The 17,565-nt window shown below is 38.6% G+C and overlaps 1 protein-coding gene across 8 annotated transcripts; it reads right to left on the reverse strand.

The window, feature by feature from the left end:
• Nucleotides 1–3,428: 3,428 nt before the first annotated feature.
• Nucleotides 3,429–16,506, reverse strand: Cpsf6 (cleavage and polyadenylation specificity factor subunit 6). Of its 8 annotated transcripts, XM_025306327.1 has the most exons (13): nucleotides 16,303–16,502; nucleotides 15,515–15,631; nucleotides 14,608–14,668; nucleotides 13,657–13,881; nucleotides 13,324–13,551; nucleotides 11,910–12,389; nucleotides 10,950–11,076; nucleotides 10,580–10,693; nucleotides 9,606–9,886; nucleotides 8,514–8,811; nucleotides 7,646–7,910; nucleotides 5,128–5,208; nucleotides 3,429–3,790 (listed from the first exon to the last, which is right to left on the reverse strand). In XM_025306327.1, exons 3-13 carry the CDS (start codon nucleotides 14,608–14,610, stop codon nucleotides 3,610–3,612), a joined length of 2,283 nt encoding a protein of 760 aa, XP_025162112.1. In that variant the 5' UTR covers nucleotides 14,611–14,668; nucleotides 15,515–15,631; nucleotides 16,303–16,502; the 3' UTR covers nucleotides 3,429–3,609. The 8 variants fall into 8 exon arrangements, with proteins under 8 accessions (XP_025162112.1, XP_011146778.2, XP_011146781.2 ...); XM_011148476.3 differs by lacking the exon at nucleotides 15,515–15,631 and having other exon boundaries at nucleotides 16,303–16,503; XM_011148479.3 differs by lacking the exon at nucleotides 14,608–14,668.
• Nucleotides 16,507–17,565: the final 1,059 nt, after the last annotated feature.

Genomic DNA, 17,565 nt, shown 5'->3' on the forward strand with positions numbered 1-17,565 from the left:
ATCTGTTCTACAGATATGTTGTCTGTGTTGTGCATGATTTCTTATAACGTTTCTCAAAAAATACTCATAAAACAATTGTATCCTATGATGCTTATATGAAGCTTCTCTACGATAGCATTTCAAAAGTGAATTATCAAAATTGCGGCAATACTGCGGTTTGTGAGAATGGCTTCATATTTCTATTACGTGTAAGCGCTACGTTTTTTTGTAAATTCAGATCCTGAGGAACACAGTGCGAGTGCAACGAAATTGAGAAAAAGAAAACCATATTCTAAAATGTCCGATACTAAACCTAAATTCGGAATTACACCGTTCTCGACGATAATTTAACTAAAAAGAAAATAGTAAGCGATATATTTATGTTGGTATTTAAAGCCAACATATAAGCGTGCACATATCGTATATAATTTTCAACACATGTATGGTACGCGCTTTGATTTACATTGCTGCGCTTTGTATACAATACAAACAGTCAATTATAAGTTAAATACTTTCTACGTGTCGTATTAAGTACTGTTAAAGTTGAAGTCTGTTGACTGTTTTGAAAGTATAACACACGTGAAAGTCACGCAATCACAATTTTACAAACTTGTAAAAGGCTTCACGATACAATCTCACGTTATTTGAGTAATAACCATGTAATTTGTCCTTAAATGACTTTAAAATGTCATCTCGGCACGAGTAGACGTTTGAAAGAAGCTCTTCTCTTTTTATTTTACTAGATATAAAACTCTTGATAATACTAAATTTATGCAATGACACTAATAGTAATAAATTTTGTGATTGGTAAAAGAGCCATTCTTTGTATGCGCATCGGTTTTTTGATATCGATAAAATTAAAACTTTAAACATGTATAATTATACACGCACGTAATTTGTGCAGAAATGATCGGTCCTCAAAGAATATAACTCTTTTAAATAATGTTTTTCAGTGGATCATAATACTGAATGTATTACCAGGCACTTGGCAATCTTGACAATGTATATAAGCATTAGAAATGTGTGCTCACATAAAGTACTTCGGAATTCTGTTTGTCGAGATTGCGTGACAAATGATTTACAATTCTTCTCAAAATTTATAAGATGCAACGGACTGAGCGTTTGCACGATAGTTCGCTATTGGAAATACACACAGAATATGTACAAAATATGTATACATGCCTCGTTAAAACTGATTCCTTTCTCTTCTAAAATAGAAAATTAAAGAAATGGGGGTGAAGTTTCATTCTTATGAAAAAAAAATTATATATGCTAAAGTTAAACGCGAGCACAAAATTGGAAGGGTCTACACACGGAAAAACGTTTCTTCTTCTTTTTGTGAATTTTTAGCATATATCTGAAGAATACCTTCACCTCGTGTATGCTTCGAATTAAATTACATATATAAAATATATATATTTTTTTAAATATATTTTTTGTACTCTTACTTTCCTTGAGTTTTACGATCACTACGGAATCATATAAATTTAGCGGAATTCAATGGAGAAATCTTAAAGATTTACTAATAAATTCGCAAGGTTAATAAGTATTGATGATATTTCGTTCTTAGAAAGTGGAATGTACACAGTTCGAGAGTATTAATAATTTGTATATCAAAGTCATTTTTGCAAGAATCTCAATTTTTTTTAGAATCAATGATTTCGTTATACGGAGTATATTAATATATCCCTGACTCGAGAAAATTATACTACTGGTCTTGTTGTTTTAGCTTTGTCATTCAGTTACAGAATTTACAATTTCCTGTGTACCACAATATATCGATATTGTCTGATACACAGATATATATATTGACGCTATCTTACCCTATGTTTGATATTAACCAAATAATATGACTATTATTACTTTATAGAGTGACTTGATCTTCTTAATATTATTATCATTTAAAGTCAATAATCGTTGACTATGTGTCTCAAATAACACAAAATGTGAGTACAACAGAAGTCTCATGCACCTTTTTTTTTTTTGTTAACTTATAGTCTTATAACTTATGACACAAAAAGTCAGGAGCTTGTTGTTAGTTTTCAGTAGGAATAATTGCGTTATATAATGCTTCGTGAAATTTTCCTCTATCAACTTTTTTTTACATCTAATAACGATTAGATTATGAGAACACAACTTATTACTATCGGTATGCAGTATAATATGGACATAAAATATAAAAGTGCATATTTGATATAATAATCCGTACAATATATATTATACGAATATATTATATAGCATATATTTTCACACACATAATATTGACGCATTTATTCCTATATATATATATATATATATATAGTTTCTTCTTATTATAAAGCATATTTCATAATCAATACTTTCATCTTTTTTTCATTCTTCTCTTTTCGAAAGGCGAACCGTCTAGTTATGATCACTTGCGATATATTTATTTCACATGACAATACGAATTCATTTCCCTTTATCGTTGTTTTTATCCTCGGAACTATCTCACAATATAAAATAAAAGATTTTGCGAATCACGCAATTGCAACGACACGCATCAGAGAATCAAAAAATATCTTACGCACGACGGTGCCGCTTTTCGAAAATTCTCAACCGGTAGGCTCAGGAGCTCATATATGTAAAACCGCAAATATAAACAAAAACACAGCTCTTTTGTTTGTTGTCAGGAAATTGTGTGTACAGATGAATAAAGTAAAGACATATTTGGCATTTATATTTTTGAAAGCGTATATATGTATTATATTAAGATACAATCTTGCATCGTCGTGCAGCTAGAAGTTCGATGGATTTTCGTGCTGATATTTTCCTTCTTTCTTCTTTCCTTCCTTCCCTCCTTCATTCCTTTCTTTCTTTCTTCCTTCCTCCCATCCATCATATGTATATATCTCTTCACTTTTCTCTCATTTCTTTCTCCTCCCCTCTCACCCCCTCCTTCCTTTCTCTCTTGTTTTCCACGTCGACCGTTTTGCTTTTCTGCGCTTCATCTTCTTTCACCATTTCTTCTCACCGCGAACACGTAGTTCTCTGTGTCTTTTCTACCTTTTCTCCAATTCATTTCCGATTCGATAAGTATATGTTTTACATTTTACAAACCTACTATCTCAGACTAAATGAATATATCCTTAATTGTTAACACCGTTATATAGACATAATATGTGTACATATATAGTGCACTATCATATTAATATAGATGTATATATATATATATATATATATATATATATATATGTATATATACATATATGTATGTGTGTATATATATATATATATATATATATATAATGCAAGACAAACGAGTTTTGCAATTATAGAAGATGCTTTATGACAATTCTACACTCTGAACTCGAGTTGAAAAATTTCCAGAAAAATAAAGGACAAAGAACGTTTCAAATTTTACAATGTACCTGCTATATCGGACTACTACTGTGAGAAGGATAAGCAACTTGGAAACCACCAGTAAAATATTTGTCTCACACATAGAACGTATCTTGATATTCTTACTCATCGTTAAAAACGTTTTGATGTCACATACATTGTGAACACATTAAGCGACACAACAGTTTACTGCGTGAATTAAGGGGACAGCAATCACAATGCGATACACATCATGCCTGTCGGTGCTTTCTTCCTCTCCTGATAGTCATTTTAATGTCTTGAGCGATGTGAGGAGTCTCCTCTCTCGTCACGTCGATCACGTTCCCGTTCCCGTTCCCGTTCCCGTTCCCGTTCCCGTTCCGGTTCCCGCTCCCGTTCGGATGGTCTTCGGCTTGATTCTCGTTCTCGATCTCTGTCACGCTCACGTTCTCTGTAGCGATCATCATAATACCTACACAAGTCACACGTCAGCCAATTATCTTACTTTAATGCTACTCTTGTTTTACATCTATGAGAATGTCCACTCTATTACTTAACGAACGTTAACCGTCACGATCATGTTAAATTCGTGAATAATTACGTTTACAAGAGAAACATCAAATGTGTGTAAACATACAGACTATCTGTGTGCGCGTCTGCACGCGCAGAGTTTCTCCGGTTTTGACAGCCAAATTGTGCTAATATGTTTTGTGAGTATAAGTAAAAAAGATCATGTCATATAAGACTACGCAGATCTACTGAAGCTTTATGTAAACAATATAATAGAAATAATGAAACAATTCAGCGGCCATCGTGTAAGAGAACAAAAAAACGAAAGAGTTTACGGGACGAGAATTAATACGCATCAAATATCAATTAATTCAATTAAAAAATTGATGTTGCATACGAAATGAGATGCAATAAAATTTATAAACAAAGTCCATACGACAATAGAATTTTTCAATTATAGAAATTTTGTACCGAGGAGGCAGGAACCAGCGAACGTTTAAAATAAAACATTAACTGCTAAGATCGTACTATACTGCATAAAAACAGGCTCGCTATTGTTCTCGTTCCATATTTTCGTCACAACTTTATAAGCACAAGAAAGTTATATATAAACACTACGATACATGTGTATTTTTGCTTCCTCATTTCTATTCATAGAACATACTAGCATAATTTGGTCGTTGAAAACCTGGGATACTTCGTACACATACGTATACTCTATTCTCTTGCCCCCTCCGCTCCCCATCCTACAAACCAACATTTGTCTCCCTTTCTCATTCTTTTTTTCTTCTATCATAAATCAGACTATTTTATATTTCTCGTGCACAAGAATATACAAATATGGAAGAATTGGTCGGAACGCAACAAGTGTATAAATAATATTCCTTGTAATTATGTAATTATAATGGTAATGTAATATGTACATGCTGCGGTATACAAGTGCCTAATATCGTAATATATATTCACCATTTTCTACGCGAATACAAACTTTTGGCGATTCATCAATTAAAGGGTCACATCTATCACCTCTCGGTTATGTAACTTCTTCGGTTATGTAAGTTCTTTAAGACTCCGACAGATCGTTTGCTCTTCAATTATAGATACCTATAGCTTATACATTTTCTTTTTACTTTTCTATCGATGCCTATGTTAAATGGAAAATGACAGGAAAGGCATGGTTTTTGTCTACACAACAGAGTCTTGTCAGACGTGTCTTTATGTATTTTCCACGCATTCCACTGCATTTAAAATTTATTTAAGTCTACATGCATTCACCGTAATGAAAGAAAAGTAAATTACCTAGACGTCTTGGAAGACGAGACAGGTGCCGTCTCTGGCGGTTCTTCTTTTACTCTTGGCCTGGCTGACTGACGTGTTGTACTAATGGAAAATGGATATTCTGTTATAATGGTTCGTATACCATTAACCAGGCTTAGTGCATTTCAATTGTAAAAAGGCAAATTGTCTCGAGAGAAGATAATAATTCGAATTGCCGTTATTTTGAAATAAATGAAAGAGAGCTTACGGTATTTTACAATTGTAAAATAATTATTTACAAACGCCAATAGAAAATATCGCGATTTATAATAATTCAATGTAGCGGTCTACAAAATACGAATTATGCACGTTTAGATTAACGAGTACTAATCGACATCGATTATGAATTACCGCAACAATACTACAACGATTGACGATTTAACATTCACCCTGATACCATATACGAAAAAGAACATAAAGATTTAAAGTGACACGCAATGAAGATTAGTAACATATTAGAATATTTTCAATATGCGTTTTAATTTTACTCATGTGCACTTGTAACATTCTCCGACTTGTGACTCGTGTACATGATTACAGGGTTTCAGGTTCCTCGTTACAACGTAAACTTCAAAACGGCATGAGTATAGCACGTGAAGTGAAAAAAATTGTTAAAATTCTGTCGAAAGTGGCGCATTTCTCGTATCTCGTGTTTCTAGCGGGTCATATTTTATCTAGTTTGCAGTTTTAGTCGCTCCGTTTATCGAATTATTTTCGTGAAATTACTTCATAAGAAACGCGTAATATACCGTGCGGAAGATACCGTGCGCGTAGGGAAGATACATAATATATGTTCGTAGATCTTAAAATTAAACCGTGACAAGTGAAGTCAAATCACGAGCGGTTGTATAATTGAATTTTCACTCGACGTGATTCTCTCTCTCTCTCTTTCTCTCTCTCTCTCTCTCTCTCTCTCTCTCTCTCTCTCTCTCTCTCTCTATGTGAGCTTTATATAAAAAATGACAACAGATATTTAGCCACGTGATATAAAAAGAAACCAAAGAAAAGAAAATACAATTCTTTTTTACACACGCATGATATCACGTAGGAGGAACGTATAATATCGTAAATATAAATTAACAGGATATATACAAATTCTTTTCGGTTCTTCGTATAAATGACAATATTTTGTTATACTACGATATTTTTTCCTGAATCGCTAATCCGTCTTTTTTTTAATATTCAATTTACGCAAATGTATTTTAAATTTATACTGTCAAAAGACTAAGTGATAAAAATAATACACAATTTTATATAAGTATTTGTATTTCACCTGTTTGAGAAATCTACTTCCTTCTCTCTTTTGCACACATACAATATATATCCTTTTTTCTTCTTCTCCTTTGTTAATGTATGCTCTATATTGGATTATTATACCGTGTATTTTTTTTATATTATATAGTAAAGTGTATCAATATATTGGATTTACTAATGTGCTGTCATTCTCCATAAATACATGATTGATACGAAATATCAACTTTTAAAGACACTACCCAATATTATCGATGCAAAAACTGTTACATGAGAGAAATATCATATAAATATAGGGAGAAATTGTATACTAATTATACAGCGATTAAAAAAATACTCCAATATAATTACATGGAAGAAAATTCTGGAAAAATTATGCAGTCGTGAAACAAACATGACAAAGCGATTTCAAATAAAGCGATCTCTTCGAAAACGATTTTCCTTCGTAATGATTTGCAAACTACAGTTACCAGCACAAAGATTATTTTGCATGATAATGCACGAATAAATCGACAACATTGACTTTATTGTTATATTACTGTGCTACAGTTTAAATAACTGTATGATAAAATTTCAAATGACAACAAATGACACGTTTACGGTTGAAACGTTAAAAATATGCTTGTAAATAGGCGGTATCTAAGTTTCCGACAGCAAAATATAAGATCAATAAGCAAGTCACGGAACACAGTAGTTTCTCTCGCCCACGGATTTTGGTGTCATCTATCGTTTCCTATTTATTCACATTACATATTCGCGTTTAAAATTCTTGCGTAATTTTGATTGAATTCTCGATCGTGACGGAAGTGCGCATTATGGATATTCCGCACTGACAATGTGTTCACGGTAATCAAGAAATCTAATAATTAAGCGTAAGGATGTCGGTTTTGACGTATCATCTGTGACGAAAATGTAAATGTAAGTATTCAGTCAAAATTTGGTTATGTCGCTTTATGCTGTACAATCTGTACGTACGTTAATATACATTGATTAAGCTTTGTTTCTTCTTGTCTTTTGCGCCCGTGTTGCGCATACACACACACATACACACACACACACACACACACACACACACACACACATACACACACTCGCGCGCGCGCGCGCGCACGTGATTCCTACTCCTAAAGATTCAATTAATTCTAAAATTGAAAATTGGCCTCACGAAACATTCTCGTATGCAACGGATGCGCGTGTTGTTATATCGTGTACAATTAAGAGTATAGTTTTGTGAGATCATTGGGCTTACCTCTCTTCTCTGCTTCGTTCTCTATATTCACGATCTCTTTCACGTTCACGCTCTCTCTCTCTGCTGCGTGATCGCTCTCTCGGATATGGTTCGCTGTAATAACGCTCCCTGTCTCTATCGCGGTCTCTTTCTCTTTCGCGGTCACGCTCCCGGTCGCGCTCACGATCCCGGTCTCTGCTACGCTCGCGATACTCGCGATCCCGGCTCCTGGACCGTTCCCGCCGTCTTCTGTGACTGCGTTCCCTATCACGCGAACGCGAACGCTCTGCAAGAATATGCAAGAATATGTTTCTCGTGAATATGTTTCTCGTGAATATGCAAGAATATGTTTCTCGTGAATATGTTTCTCGTGAAACGAACACGAGCAAATGTGGCAGAATTTTTATGTGCAAGTGATCGTTTGCGGATCTGTTCAGCTTGCTAACGACATGATGTCAACACGGGTACAGGCACACGTAACGCAAAGTTAAAGACTAACAAGTATACGCGAGAGAGAGACTTGTAGATTTAGATTTTACGTCACTACGTTATGCGTATATACGCGTTGAATTTGCATGCAACGATAAGAGAAAATTTTCAATGACGAACAGTGATTATTAATCGTAATTAAGCGCAATACAGATACGGTAAAGAAAGAAAAAAAAAGAAAAGGTAAAGTATTTCGCGTACCTCATCTGTTTATCGAACTAATCTCTACAGTGGACTCGATTATAGTAATATTAACAGTAACGCAAAAATGCATATATTCTGACAGAGGAGAAACACGGTAGCTTTACAAGACAAGTGACAGTAGACGCGTAAAGCGTAAAGAATGATACTCGAAAGGGATCGGACGATTTCTTTTTTGTCTATTGTACGTTCACCTCACCTCTACGTCCAGATCCGTAACTTTTGGTCTCGACACCACGTAAGGTGTCTTGTAGAGAACTGATCAGGATCTTGCATCTGTCATCCGCTGCTACTTTGGACTGCTTGATCAACGAGATAGCGGTGACCAGGGTTTCTATGGCACTTGCGTATTCGCCTGCCGCGGCGTCAGAGACTGCACGCGCAATCGCTGAAGAAGATACTGTGCGATTACGACCCATGATCTCTTCGAATTCTTGCTCGGTAAGCGGAGGAGGACCTTCTGGACGATGATCAGGTCCGGGCGCTCCATATGATGCCTGAAAACCAAATTTCAAAAACCACTGTATACTATACAAACGAACCGTCGCGACAGTATATTAACACTAGTCGCGAGCACTTTTTCCTCTTTTTTAACCCCTTCGCTGCAGCAGCTCGCTCCGCCGTAGCGCCGCCACGGCGAACGGGTCCCCGCGCCAAATGTATACACACACAATGCGCGTGGACAGGACAGTCTTTTGCGTTCGGGTTTACATCTTACGCCTGAACAAACGCCGCCTTAACATGCTTTTGAAAAGGGAAGATATTCCTTCCGTCAAATAATTTGCGCGGCGGTCACAATTATCCACAAACTAGTTCGTAGCGAATGCTGCCGGCTATAACCGACGCTCGTCTCTGCGAGTCACATCGATGGATATCGGCTGTAGCCGGCGTTCGTCTCCGCGGACTACTTCGCAGATACCGGCTATAGTCGGCGTTAGGGGCGAAAAGGTTACGATTTTGTAACCAAAATTCACACGAGATACAACGACGTACATCACTTCGAGAGATTCATAAGATTTTCATAAAGTAATGATAATATATAACACGTAAGGATTGATTTGATCGGAGAAATCGATCGCGCGCGTGCAATGTGTACAACAATTACAAAATTTATAATTATTCTATTTAACGCGATTGCTCGTCCGGATAATCAGATGAAGCCACCCATCCATCGAACGTCGTCGCGTCAAGCGAGGGCACGCCTTTGCAACAGAGACGAGCGATATTTCAATCATCTGGCGAATCGATTACTTTCAATCAGTAGTGTCTAATGACATGAAAGAAGTAACACCTGCGCGCTTGGCGGTCCGTAACCATGTGGCGGTACATGGGGTGGTCCGTGCGGTTGTCCATGTGGCGGACCATGAGGTGGTCCATGAGGTGGCCCATGAGGTGGTCCATGGGGTGGACCATGAGGTGGACCAGGCGGGCCTGGCGGATGTTGGCCAGGATGCTGATGCGGTGGACCTTGCGGGAAGAACGCGGGATTCACATGCGGCGCCGGACCGCCGGGTGGTCCTTGGGGAGGTCCTTGAGGAGGACCGCCATGTCCAGGTGGCGGACCTCCTGGTCCTATCGATGGTCGTATAGTCAATATAGTAATCGTAAGCCAAAATGATGACATTTGCAATTAATACGTAGTTACAAGGCAAAAGGATAAATTATTTTTCATCGGTTAGCTGTCAATATCAGGAGGAAATGAAAAGTTTCTCAAGTTTATATACTTTGAGTTACGTATGGATCTCTCTCTTTTTACACTCGTCGCACACAAGTGCATGTGCGAGTAATAAGAACGCATTATAATTATAGAGGCGAGTGATCAAGAGAATGCATTGGATTCTCGCATCGAAGTTGACTCTTACATATCGTTATCGTTAATCGTACGTTTCTTATATACTCGTTGGATGTAGCGCGATCATTTCTCCTCCTTGTGCATTATCGATTCCTTGTAACTCGTTTAACAGAATTCATTCTGTCACACGTGATCTATAGCAATACGGCATGATAAAATACACTACTGCAGCTCAGTATCAGTCAAGCTTGACGAGTCGGTAAGTTTGGCAATAAGTTCGCAACTAGTTCGCGTATTTATACGTGTGCTCTTCGCATAGTACAATACACGAAATAATCTTTTGAAACACCTTGCACTTTAATGCTTCTATAAGAACAATTTCCCTCAATATCATGCATCGCATATGGTGTGTGGTAAAAACAATTCGCAACGATAAAAATTGTGACATCGAACGAGCATTCTAAGTCTCTCACCACCCATAGAACCTGGAGGAGGTCCTCTCTGTGGTGGGCCTTGGCTAGGCTGCGGCCCTTGCATATGTTGATGTTGAGGGAAACCAGGTGGTCCCTGAGGCCCATGATGCATTCCTATGCACATTGAACAATCTCATCAGTAATACCAATCTCCACAGACGGAGAATTATATATAAGACACTACTAATACTTCAATCTTTGTTGCGCGGAATTCCGTTCAACGAGTCTCCACCATATCGTCAATGTTTTAATGTTATCTCGTTTTATTTCGATCATGCACGTTGGGAAAACTAAGAAAGTTCTACGAAAGCGTCCAAGTCCAAGATGTTTCAAAGTTCTTGAGGAATAACAGATCGATATGCGCACGAACCTGGTGGTCTGTTCCATTCAGGACGGGGTTGCGCTCCTCGTGGATCCCCTGGTGGTCCACCGGGATGTCCAGGTGGGCCGCGAGGAGGTCCTTGACCAGGCGGTCCAGGCGGACCACCATGAAATTGCTAAATACGCCGAGACAGACGAGAGGATATGATTCTATCTTACTTTACAATTTACAAGATTTTACTTTTTGGAATCACGAGTATCTTCACATTTTAAGCAATTTCATAAAAATAATTGGTAACATCATGATAGCACGGAAAAGAACCTGCTTCACGCAAGACAAGCGAGAAAAAGAAATCTCACTGTCGGGGTTATCTGTGGCATACGTATAATAACGGGCCTTCAAAAAGCTCTCTAACGCGACTTTGTTTACGCATAAAACGTGTAAGCGCAAAGTATATTTAAGTCTGTATTATAAGACTACTCACAACGGACGCATGTACAGCATTGTTGACCGTTTAGAAATCACGTAATGATCGTAGTATAAATTTTCATTCGATACACATGATATAAAACGTTTACGATTATACTCCATCGAAATGATTCTTTGCACATTAATAATTAAAATCAAACAGGTTAAAACAGATTAAAAGGTTTTCTTCCACATGCAGTTTGTGCCATGTGAATACATACATTCTGACGATTATTACATATATTTGTCTCGATGTGTCTCGATGACATATAGTGCGTTTTCGGTGTTACGATTACTTCAGACGATACATACGCTTTCAGATCTCTTAACCATTATAGCAAAACTTAAAACTTATCATATGCAAATATTCGTAGAAAAAATTTGTCAGAAATAAACTTCGCATAAATTTAGCTGCTAGTTAAAAATTGAAAGCTAAACACGGCACCTGATGGACACGAGTACAAAACGCGGTATATCTTCTCCAAGATTTAATTTCCTATCTGTTAAAGAGTAATGCAAAAGAATGTCTGCGATACATACCATACCCGGCGGCCTGTGCTGGCCAGGACCTGGTCCGGGAGGACCTTGTTGCGGTGGACCACCAGGACCACTTGGACCTCTAGGTGGACCTGGTGGGCCATTAGGGCGTGGCCCGTTCCATGGTCCTTGCTGGTAGCCAGGCGGTGGACCCTGATTTGGATGACCGGGTAGAGGATGGTGAGGTCCCGGGCCAGGACCCATGGGTGGACCGTGCATACGCGGTGGCACTTGTTGACCGGGTCCACCAGGACCCGGTGGACCCATTCCTGGAGGCGGCATTCTCTGTGGTCTCACGCCCTGCGGAGGACCCATCATCATTCTAGGACCGTGATTTTGTTGTGAATGTTGAGGATGTTGAGGGTGTTGAGGGTGCTGTTGATGAGGTGGCATTGGTGGTTGATGTTGATGTGGATTATGAGGACGTTGGCTCTGACTCTGTTGAGGAGCCGGAGCGGGTCGCGTCTTACACTGCGACTCAAACTGAGAACACATAAAAAACATTGTCGTGTATAAGTGCATTGTGTTGTAATGTACCCTATTACAACAATCGAAGCGTACTCCTTTACGCTGCGACTGATTTATTAATTTTATGTGTATATGTACATATGTACGTACACACACGCACACACACACATACACACACGCACGCACGCACACGCACGCATGCACGCACGCACGCACACAGTCCCTGGCCAAATTAATAGATGCACCTTGTGTTTTTTTATTTTTTCTAATTAACTATGTTATTTATCCCAATTCTACTTGATTGAGGTAATTGAGTTGTGAAAATAATGTTAGACAATTGTTTTCAGTATTCAATTACGCTTTTTTACTGACATGTCACGTCACTAGCTATCAAATTTCGCTTTTGTCATTAAACAAGTCATGACACACGCTAGTAGAACTGCCGCGCCCGCTGCAGGTACGCAGGTGCAGGGCGTGTTTAGAGACAGTGTGGCTGAAGTATTTAGTGTTTACTCGTTTCTTTACTTGGAATTTGTTCTTTTTAAAGTAAAAAATAGATATTTTTAAATACAAATTATTGATTTTTATATTTATACAAATAAAGGTAGAAAAAATGACCTATCATCACAATTGTGTTTTATTTACTGTCTGTAATCCTGCAATGAATTATTAAAAGTTCAAAACATTTTATTCAAAAATAACAACTTTGCAAAGCTAACTGATTTAGTGAAAAAAATCTATTAATGGGTTTATTAATTTGGTCAGGGACTGTACATACACACACACTCGCGCGCGCGTATGTACATTACATACATGTACACACATATGTACACACACACACACACACACACACACACACACACGCACACACACACACACACACGCACGCACGCACGCACACACACATGTATATATAAAATTTGAAATTACAATGCACCACAATACATACTTGATTCAATGCCTGCTTTGTTGGAAACGTTACTATTGGATTCTGACCATGAAGCTCTTTCTTGGGTAATCTTTCCATGCATATCCTCATACTTTGCTCGGAACCAAGAGATATCACACAAAAACCTTTAGATTGCCCATTAGCACGATTCTCAAAAAATTTCACTTCCACAAAATCAGTCACTCCAATGCTTTGAACTGCGTCTGTAATGTCCTGGTCGCTTGTCCACTGAAAGCGAAAATACTCATTAGATGATGAGATAAACTAGCGGCGCAGTAAAGTAGAAAAAATTTTAAATATTGAAATAAATAAAAATTTTTTGCGTGTATGTACCCAAGTTAAATTTCCAACATATAACTGATGTCGTCTACCAATTTGATTCGGCTGTATATTATTGCCAAGTTGATGATAAGGTGCATTTCCATTAGTTTCTTCGTTAGGAGACGTGGTATCACCACCACCATCTCCGGTATTACCAGAGGAAACGCCACCATTACCACCAGCTGGTGCAGCAATCACATCATCATACAGATCCACGCCATCACCGGCAAATTCATCCTGGAACATGTACACAAACATACCTTATAGTAAAACGAGTACAATAAATGTAATAAAATGGACAAAGAGCAAATTAATTTTGCTGTCCTTTCTCATTTTTTTTTTCTTGAGATTTGCGTGATATTAAGAAGCGTTTGTAATGATAAAACGATTTCATTATACATGATTTATATGAGAAGCAACTTAATTGACAAATAGAAAGCATAGTAGAACACAATTTTCCTTTTTATTTAATTAATTTAATTGTACACAAATATGTTCAACATGTTACAGTCAAAGTGCAAAACAATCCTACAGAATATAATTAGATCAAAATATAGTATCTATATATTTCATACTTTGGATCTTAATTCTATTATATTCTTTAATAATAATGCTCACTTGAGATTATACAGCTATGTAAATTCATATATGTCAGAGAAAAACTTGATAAATTAAATTGATTAATTCTTTTCTTCTTTTAAGATGATTCCATCAGATTTACAGGAGCATATTGAGATCATTTTGTTACTGAATGTAAGATATGATTGATCAGTGAGAAAATCAGTGAGATGGTCTATAATAGAGAAAATGTTAAACAAACATGAAAATCTCTAATTTGAAAGCAGTACTTGAGACATAACAACATGATCTCAAGAAAATGAAAGAAAACAATGTTTGCAAGAGTTTGATATAAACTAATTTGTGGAAATAAATTATCGAAATGTAAAAAGTCGTTTGATGTACCATTTTCTTATAACACGCAACCTCCTGCACACCTTGTGGTTCAAGCAATCGTGCACTTCGACTGTAACAGATATGGAGATATACAATCTTTCTTGTGTTAAGAGAAGATGAAAGAGAACAGGGATTGAAGATGATATATCTTTAGTGAGTTTAAATATTGATGCAATAGACAATAATATCTATAATTATTTGCTACTTATTTGCAATTTGCTTTATGCTTGGTAATATTCCATATGTACGATATGTAACTATAACTATTTCATTTCAAAGATAAAGATATGCGAATACAGCTGAGAAATCTTAGAATTGAATTTATATTCTTCTAATCAACATTCCAGATTTGTTTAATATATGTGCTAAATGTGAATATGTAACTATACAGCGTTGTTAATTTAGTATATATCTGTGAATTTAACAATGGGTATGAAATGTCAATACAGATGTCAACGTGGGAACTCAATAATTAAGAAATACAATCTATCCTTTTTTTGAATAAGAAGATATTAGCAAGTTGACTCGGATAAAATTATACATATTTCAATCCCTGTAAATGTCAAAAAACTGTGACATTTCGTAAATAGAACACATTAGAATACAAATTAGAACACACTTTAGAACACAAATAGAATAAATGAAACATGAATAAAGAAAATATACACAGAAAAAATGTAATCTCGCATGCAGTAGGATAGAGTGAGATGATGCGTATGTGTTTGTAGCGTGGTGTAGGTGTCGTGCGCCGTATGGTGTGTATATGTGTGTGTGTGTGGTGTGTGTGTGTGTGTGTGTGTGACGAGTACGCGACAAAACCAATTGAGGAAAAACCAGAACGAACTAAAAGGCGTGTAGAAAGAAAGAAAACGGTACGAACAGTGCGAGTAGAATAACTACACGACATTCGCCTTACCGCTAGCACCATTTTGTGTATTCCTGCTGCAAACCCGTACTACTGTTTCGCGCGCGCGCGCGCGCGCACGCACGTTAAGCTCCGATGGGCGACGGGCCGGGACAAGAGGAGAGACCACTAGTTTAGACAGGCAATCGAGAACTATACGAAACAGCCGCGTCGATAACAAAGAGGAAGAGGATACAACTTCGGGTATCAGATCGAACTCGTTGACTCGGGTACAAACGCTCGTTGTACACCGCTTGCTCGTGACGACGACGCGGTGCGCGCGCGCGCGCGTGCGCGCGTACCCGTCTCTCTGTTCGCCGCGTCGACCCACTCTCACACACTCCAGAGGCGAGTCCTCTCACGCGCCGGTTTCCAACGAGCGCTGAGACACACCGAGCGAGACGAACCGCAGGTAGGTAAGTACTTTGGGTGGCACGGTAGACGAGATCAGGGACGCGAGCTGATCGTTAGCAGCGACAGTATCTCCGCCATGACGCCGACACCACTTCTCCCGGCTCGCGGCGGAATCGACGCGAAACAATGATCGTCTCACAGTCGCGGCGCGGCGCGGCACGTCGCGATGGCAGCCCTCTCGCGCGTGCAGCGGAGCGCGTTGTCAAATTTTTCGACTTATTAACGCGAACCGTTTTACTTAATATTTTTCTCCGTCCGAACGACGAAAGACGAAACGAAGGAGGGAGTGGAGGGGAGAGAAAAAGAGAGATAGAAAGAGAGTGAGATATACGGATGAAGAGAACGCCCCAGTCCCTTTATTTCTACGAAAGAAAAGTGCGAGTTACCTGCGCGAAATCTTGATCGAGATCGTCGCCGTAAATATCAACGTCACCATCCGCCATTTTACACACACCGGCGCTCACTGCACATTCGAGAGATAGTAGGCGCCAAGAAGAAAATTGCCGTAGGCAAACCGGGTTCCCGGAGGGAGCGCGGCAGCAGGCCGAATATACCGTGGGTACTCGCGCGGTCGCCGAGTGTGACGTCACTGCGTGTAACAGCGCCACCATGCGCCACTTCTCTTCCACGATCGCGAGGCTCCAGCTGCACTTCCCAGACACTAGACACGCACCGATTGGCTCCCCGCCATATAAATGGTTGCGTTCCAGAAAACAAAGCGCTCACCTGAGCGCTTAGTAGCTATTGGTCCTTACTGTTAGATCCTTACATTCAGACCAATAACGTTAACGAATTACTCAGCCGTTGTGTATTTTCTGAACGCATCCAATAAATCCGTTTCTCAATCTGCCGTCAGGCTAATATATTACATTTGTCGTACGACAATTGCTGTATTCAGCAGAGGTTGCGTTCAGAAAACAAAACGCTCACTGAGCGCTCAGTAACTATTGGTCCTTACTGTTAGATCCTTACATTTAGACCAATAACGTTGACGAATTACTCAACCGTTGTGTAACCGTTGTGTTTTCTGAACGCAGCCAGACTCAACAAGTCGGACAACATTACTAGATTTTCCACTGAATCTCGCTTCTGATTGGTAAATACTTCTGGGTCTGTGAAGAATCTAAAAGAATGCTCCGATCACAGACAATAATCACTAAGCGCTCTCTGATCACTTTGTTCTACTGAACGCGGCCAATCTTTTCGAATACGTTGATTGGTTAACAAATAGAATATTTCTAGGATTGCTTCGCGTACGCCAATCAATGTATCCGATGAGCTTGTCGTACGACACATGTAATATTAGGCTCGCGATGCGTGCGCATGTGAGCATTAGCCCGGCGCTCGCGCGGCGTTATCGCACACTCTCGGATTATCGGAAGAGCCTACAAGGAACGACGAGCAATTGACTTATCCAGCTGAGGACCTTGCGTCTCCATGCGATGCGAAAGCGCAGAACGCTATCGCAATCGGATTCGTCCGCCGAGACGTTGAAAAGACGTTGTCTATCTGTCTATCTATGTGTTGATTGAGCCGTGCCGATAGTGATGATACGTATAGGTGGTTAATTTAATTTTTAACGGAGAAGGTACAGCAGACGGAAACAGCAATACCGTTTCCGTTTGCGCGCAGCTAACCTCCTCTGCTTA

The sequence above is a fragment of the Harpegnathos saltator genome, unplaced genomic scaffold (genome assembly GCF_003227715.2).
Source record: "Harpegnathos saltator strain DR-91 unplaced genomic scaffold, Hsal_v8.6 scaffold774, whole genome shotgun sequence".
Taxonomy (NCBI): Eukaryota; Metazoa; Arthropoda; class Insecta; order Hymenoptera; family Formicidae; genus Harpegnathos; species Harpegnathos saltator.

What these genes read in the sequence shown, in the direction of transcription:
- Cpsf6 (XM_011148476.3), bottom strand. Translation starts at nt 16,352, where the DNA reads ATGGTGACGTTGATATTTACGGCGACGATCTCGATCAAGATTTCGCGC. An exon ending in ACGGACCGCCAAGCGCGCAG is followed by an intron (nt 8,812 to 9,605) that starts GTGTTACTTCTT and finishes TTTGGTTTTCAG; the next exon opens with GCATCATATGGAGCGCCCGG. An exon ending in TCGTCTTCCAAGACGTCTAG is followed by an intron (nt 3,791 to 5,127) that starts GTAATTTACTTT and finishes TGACTTGTGTAG; the next exon opens with GTATTATGATGATCGCTACA.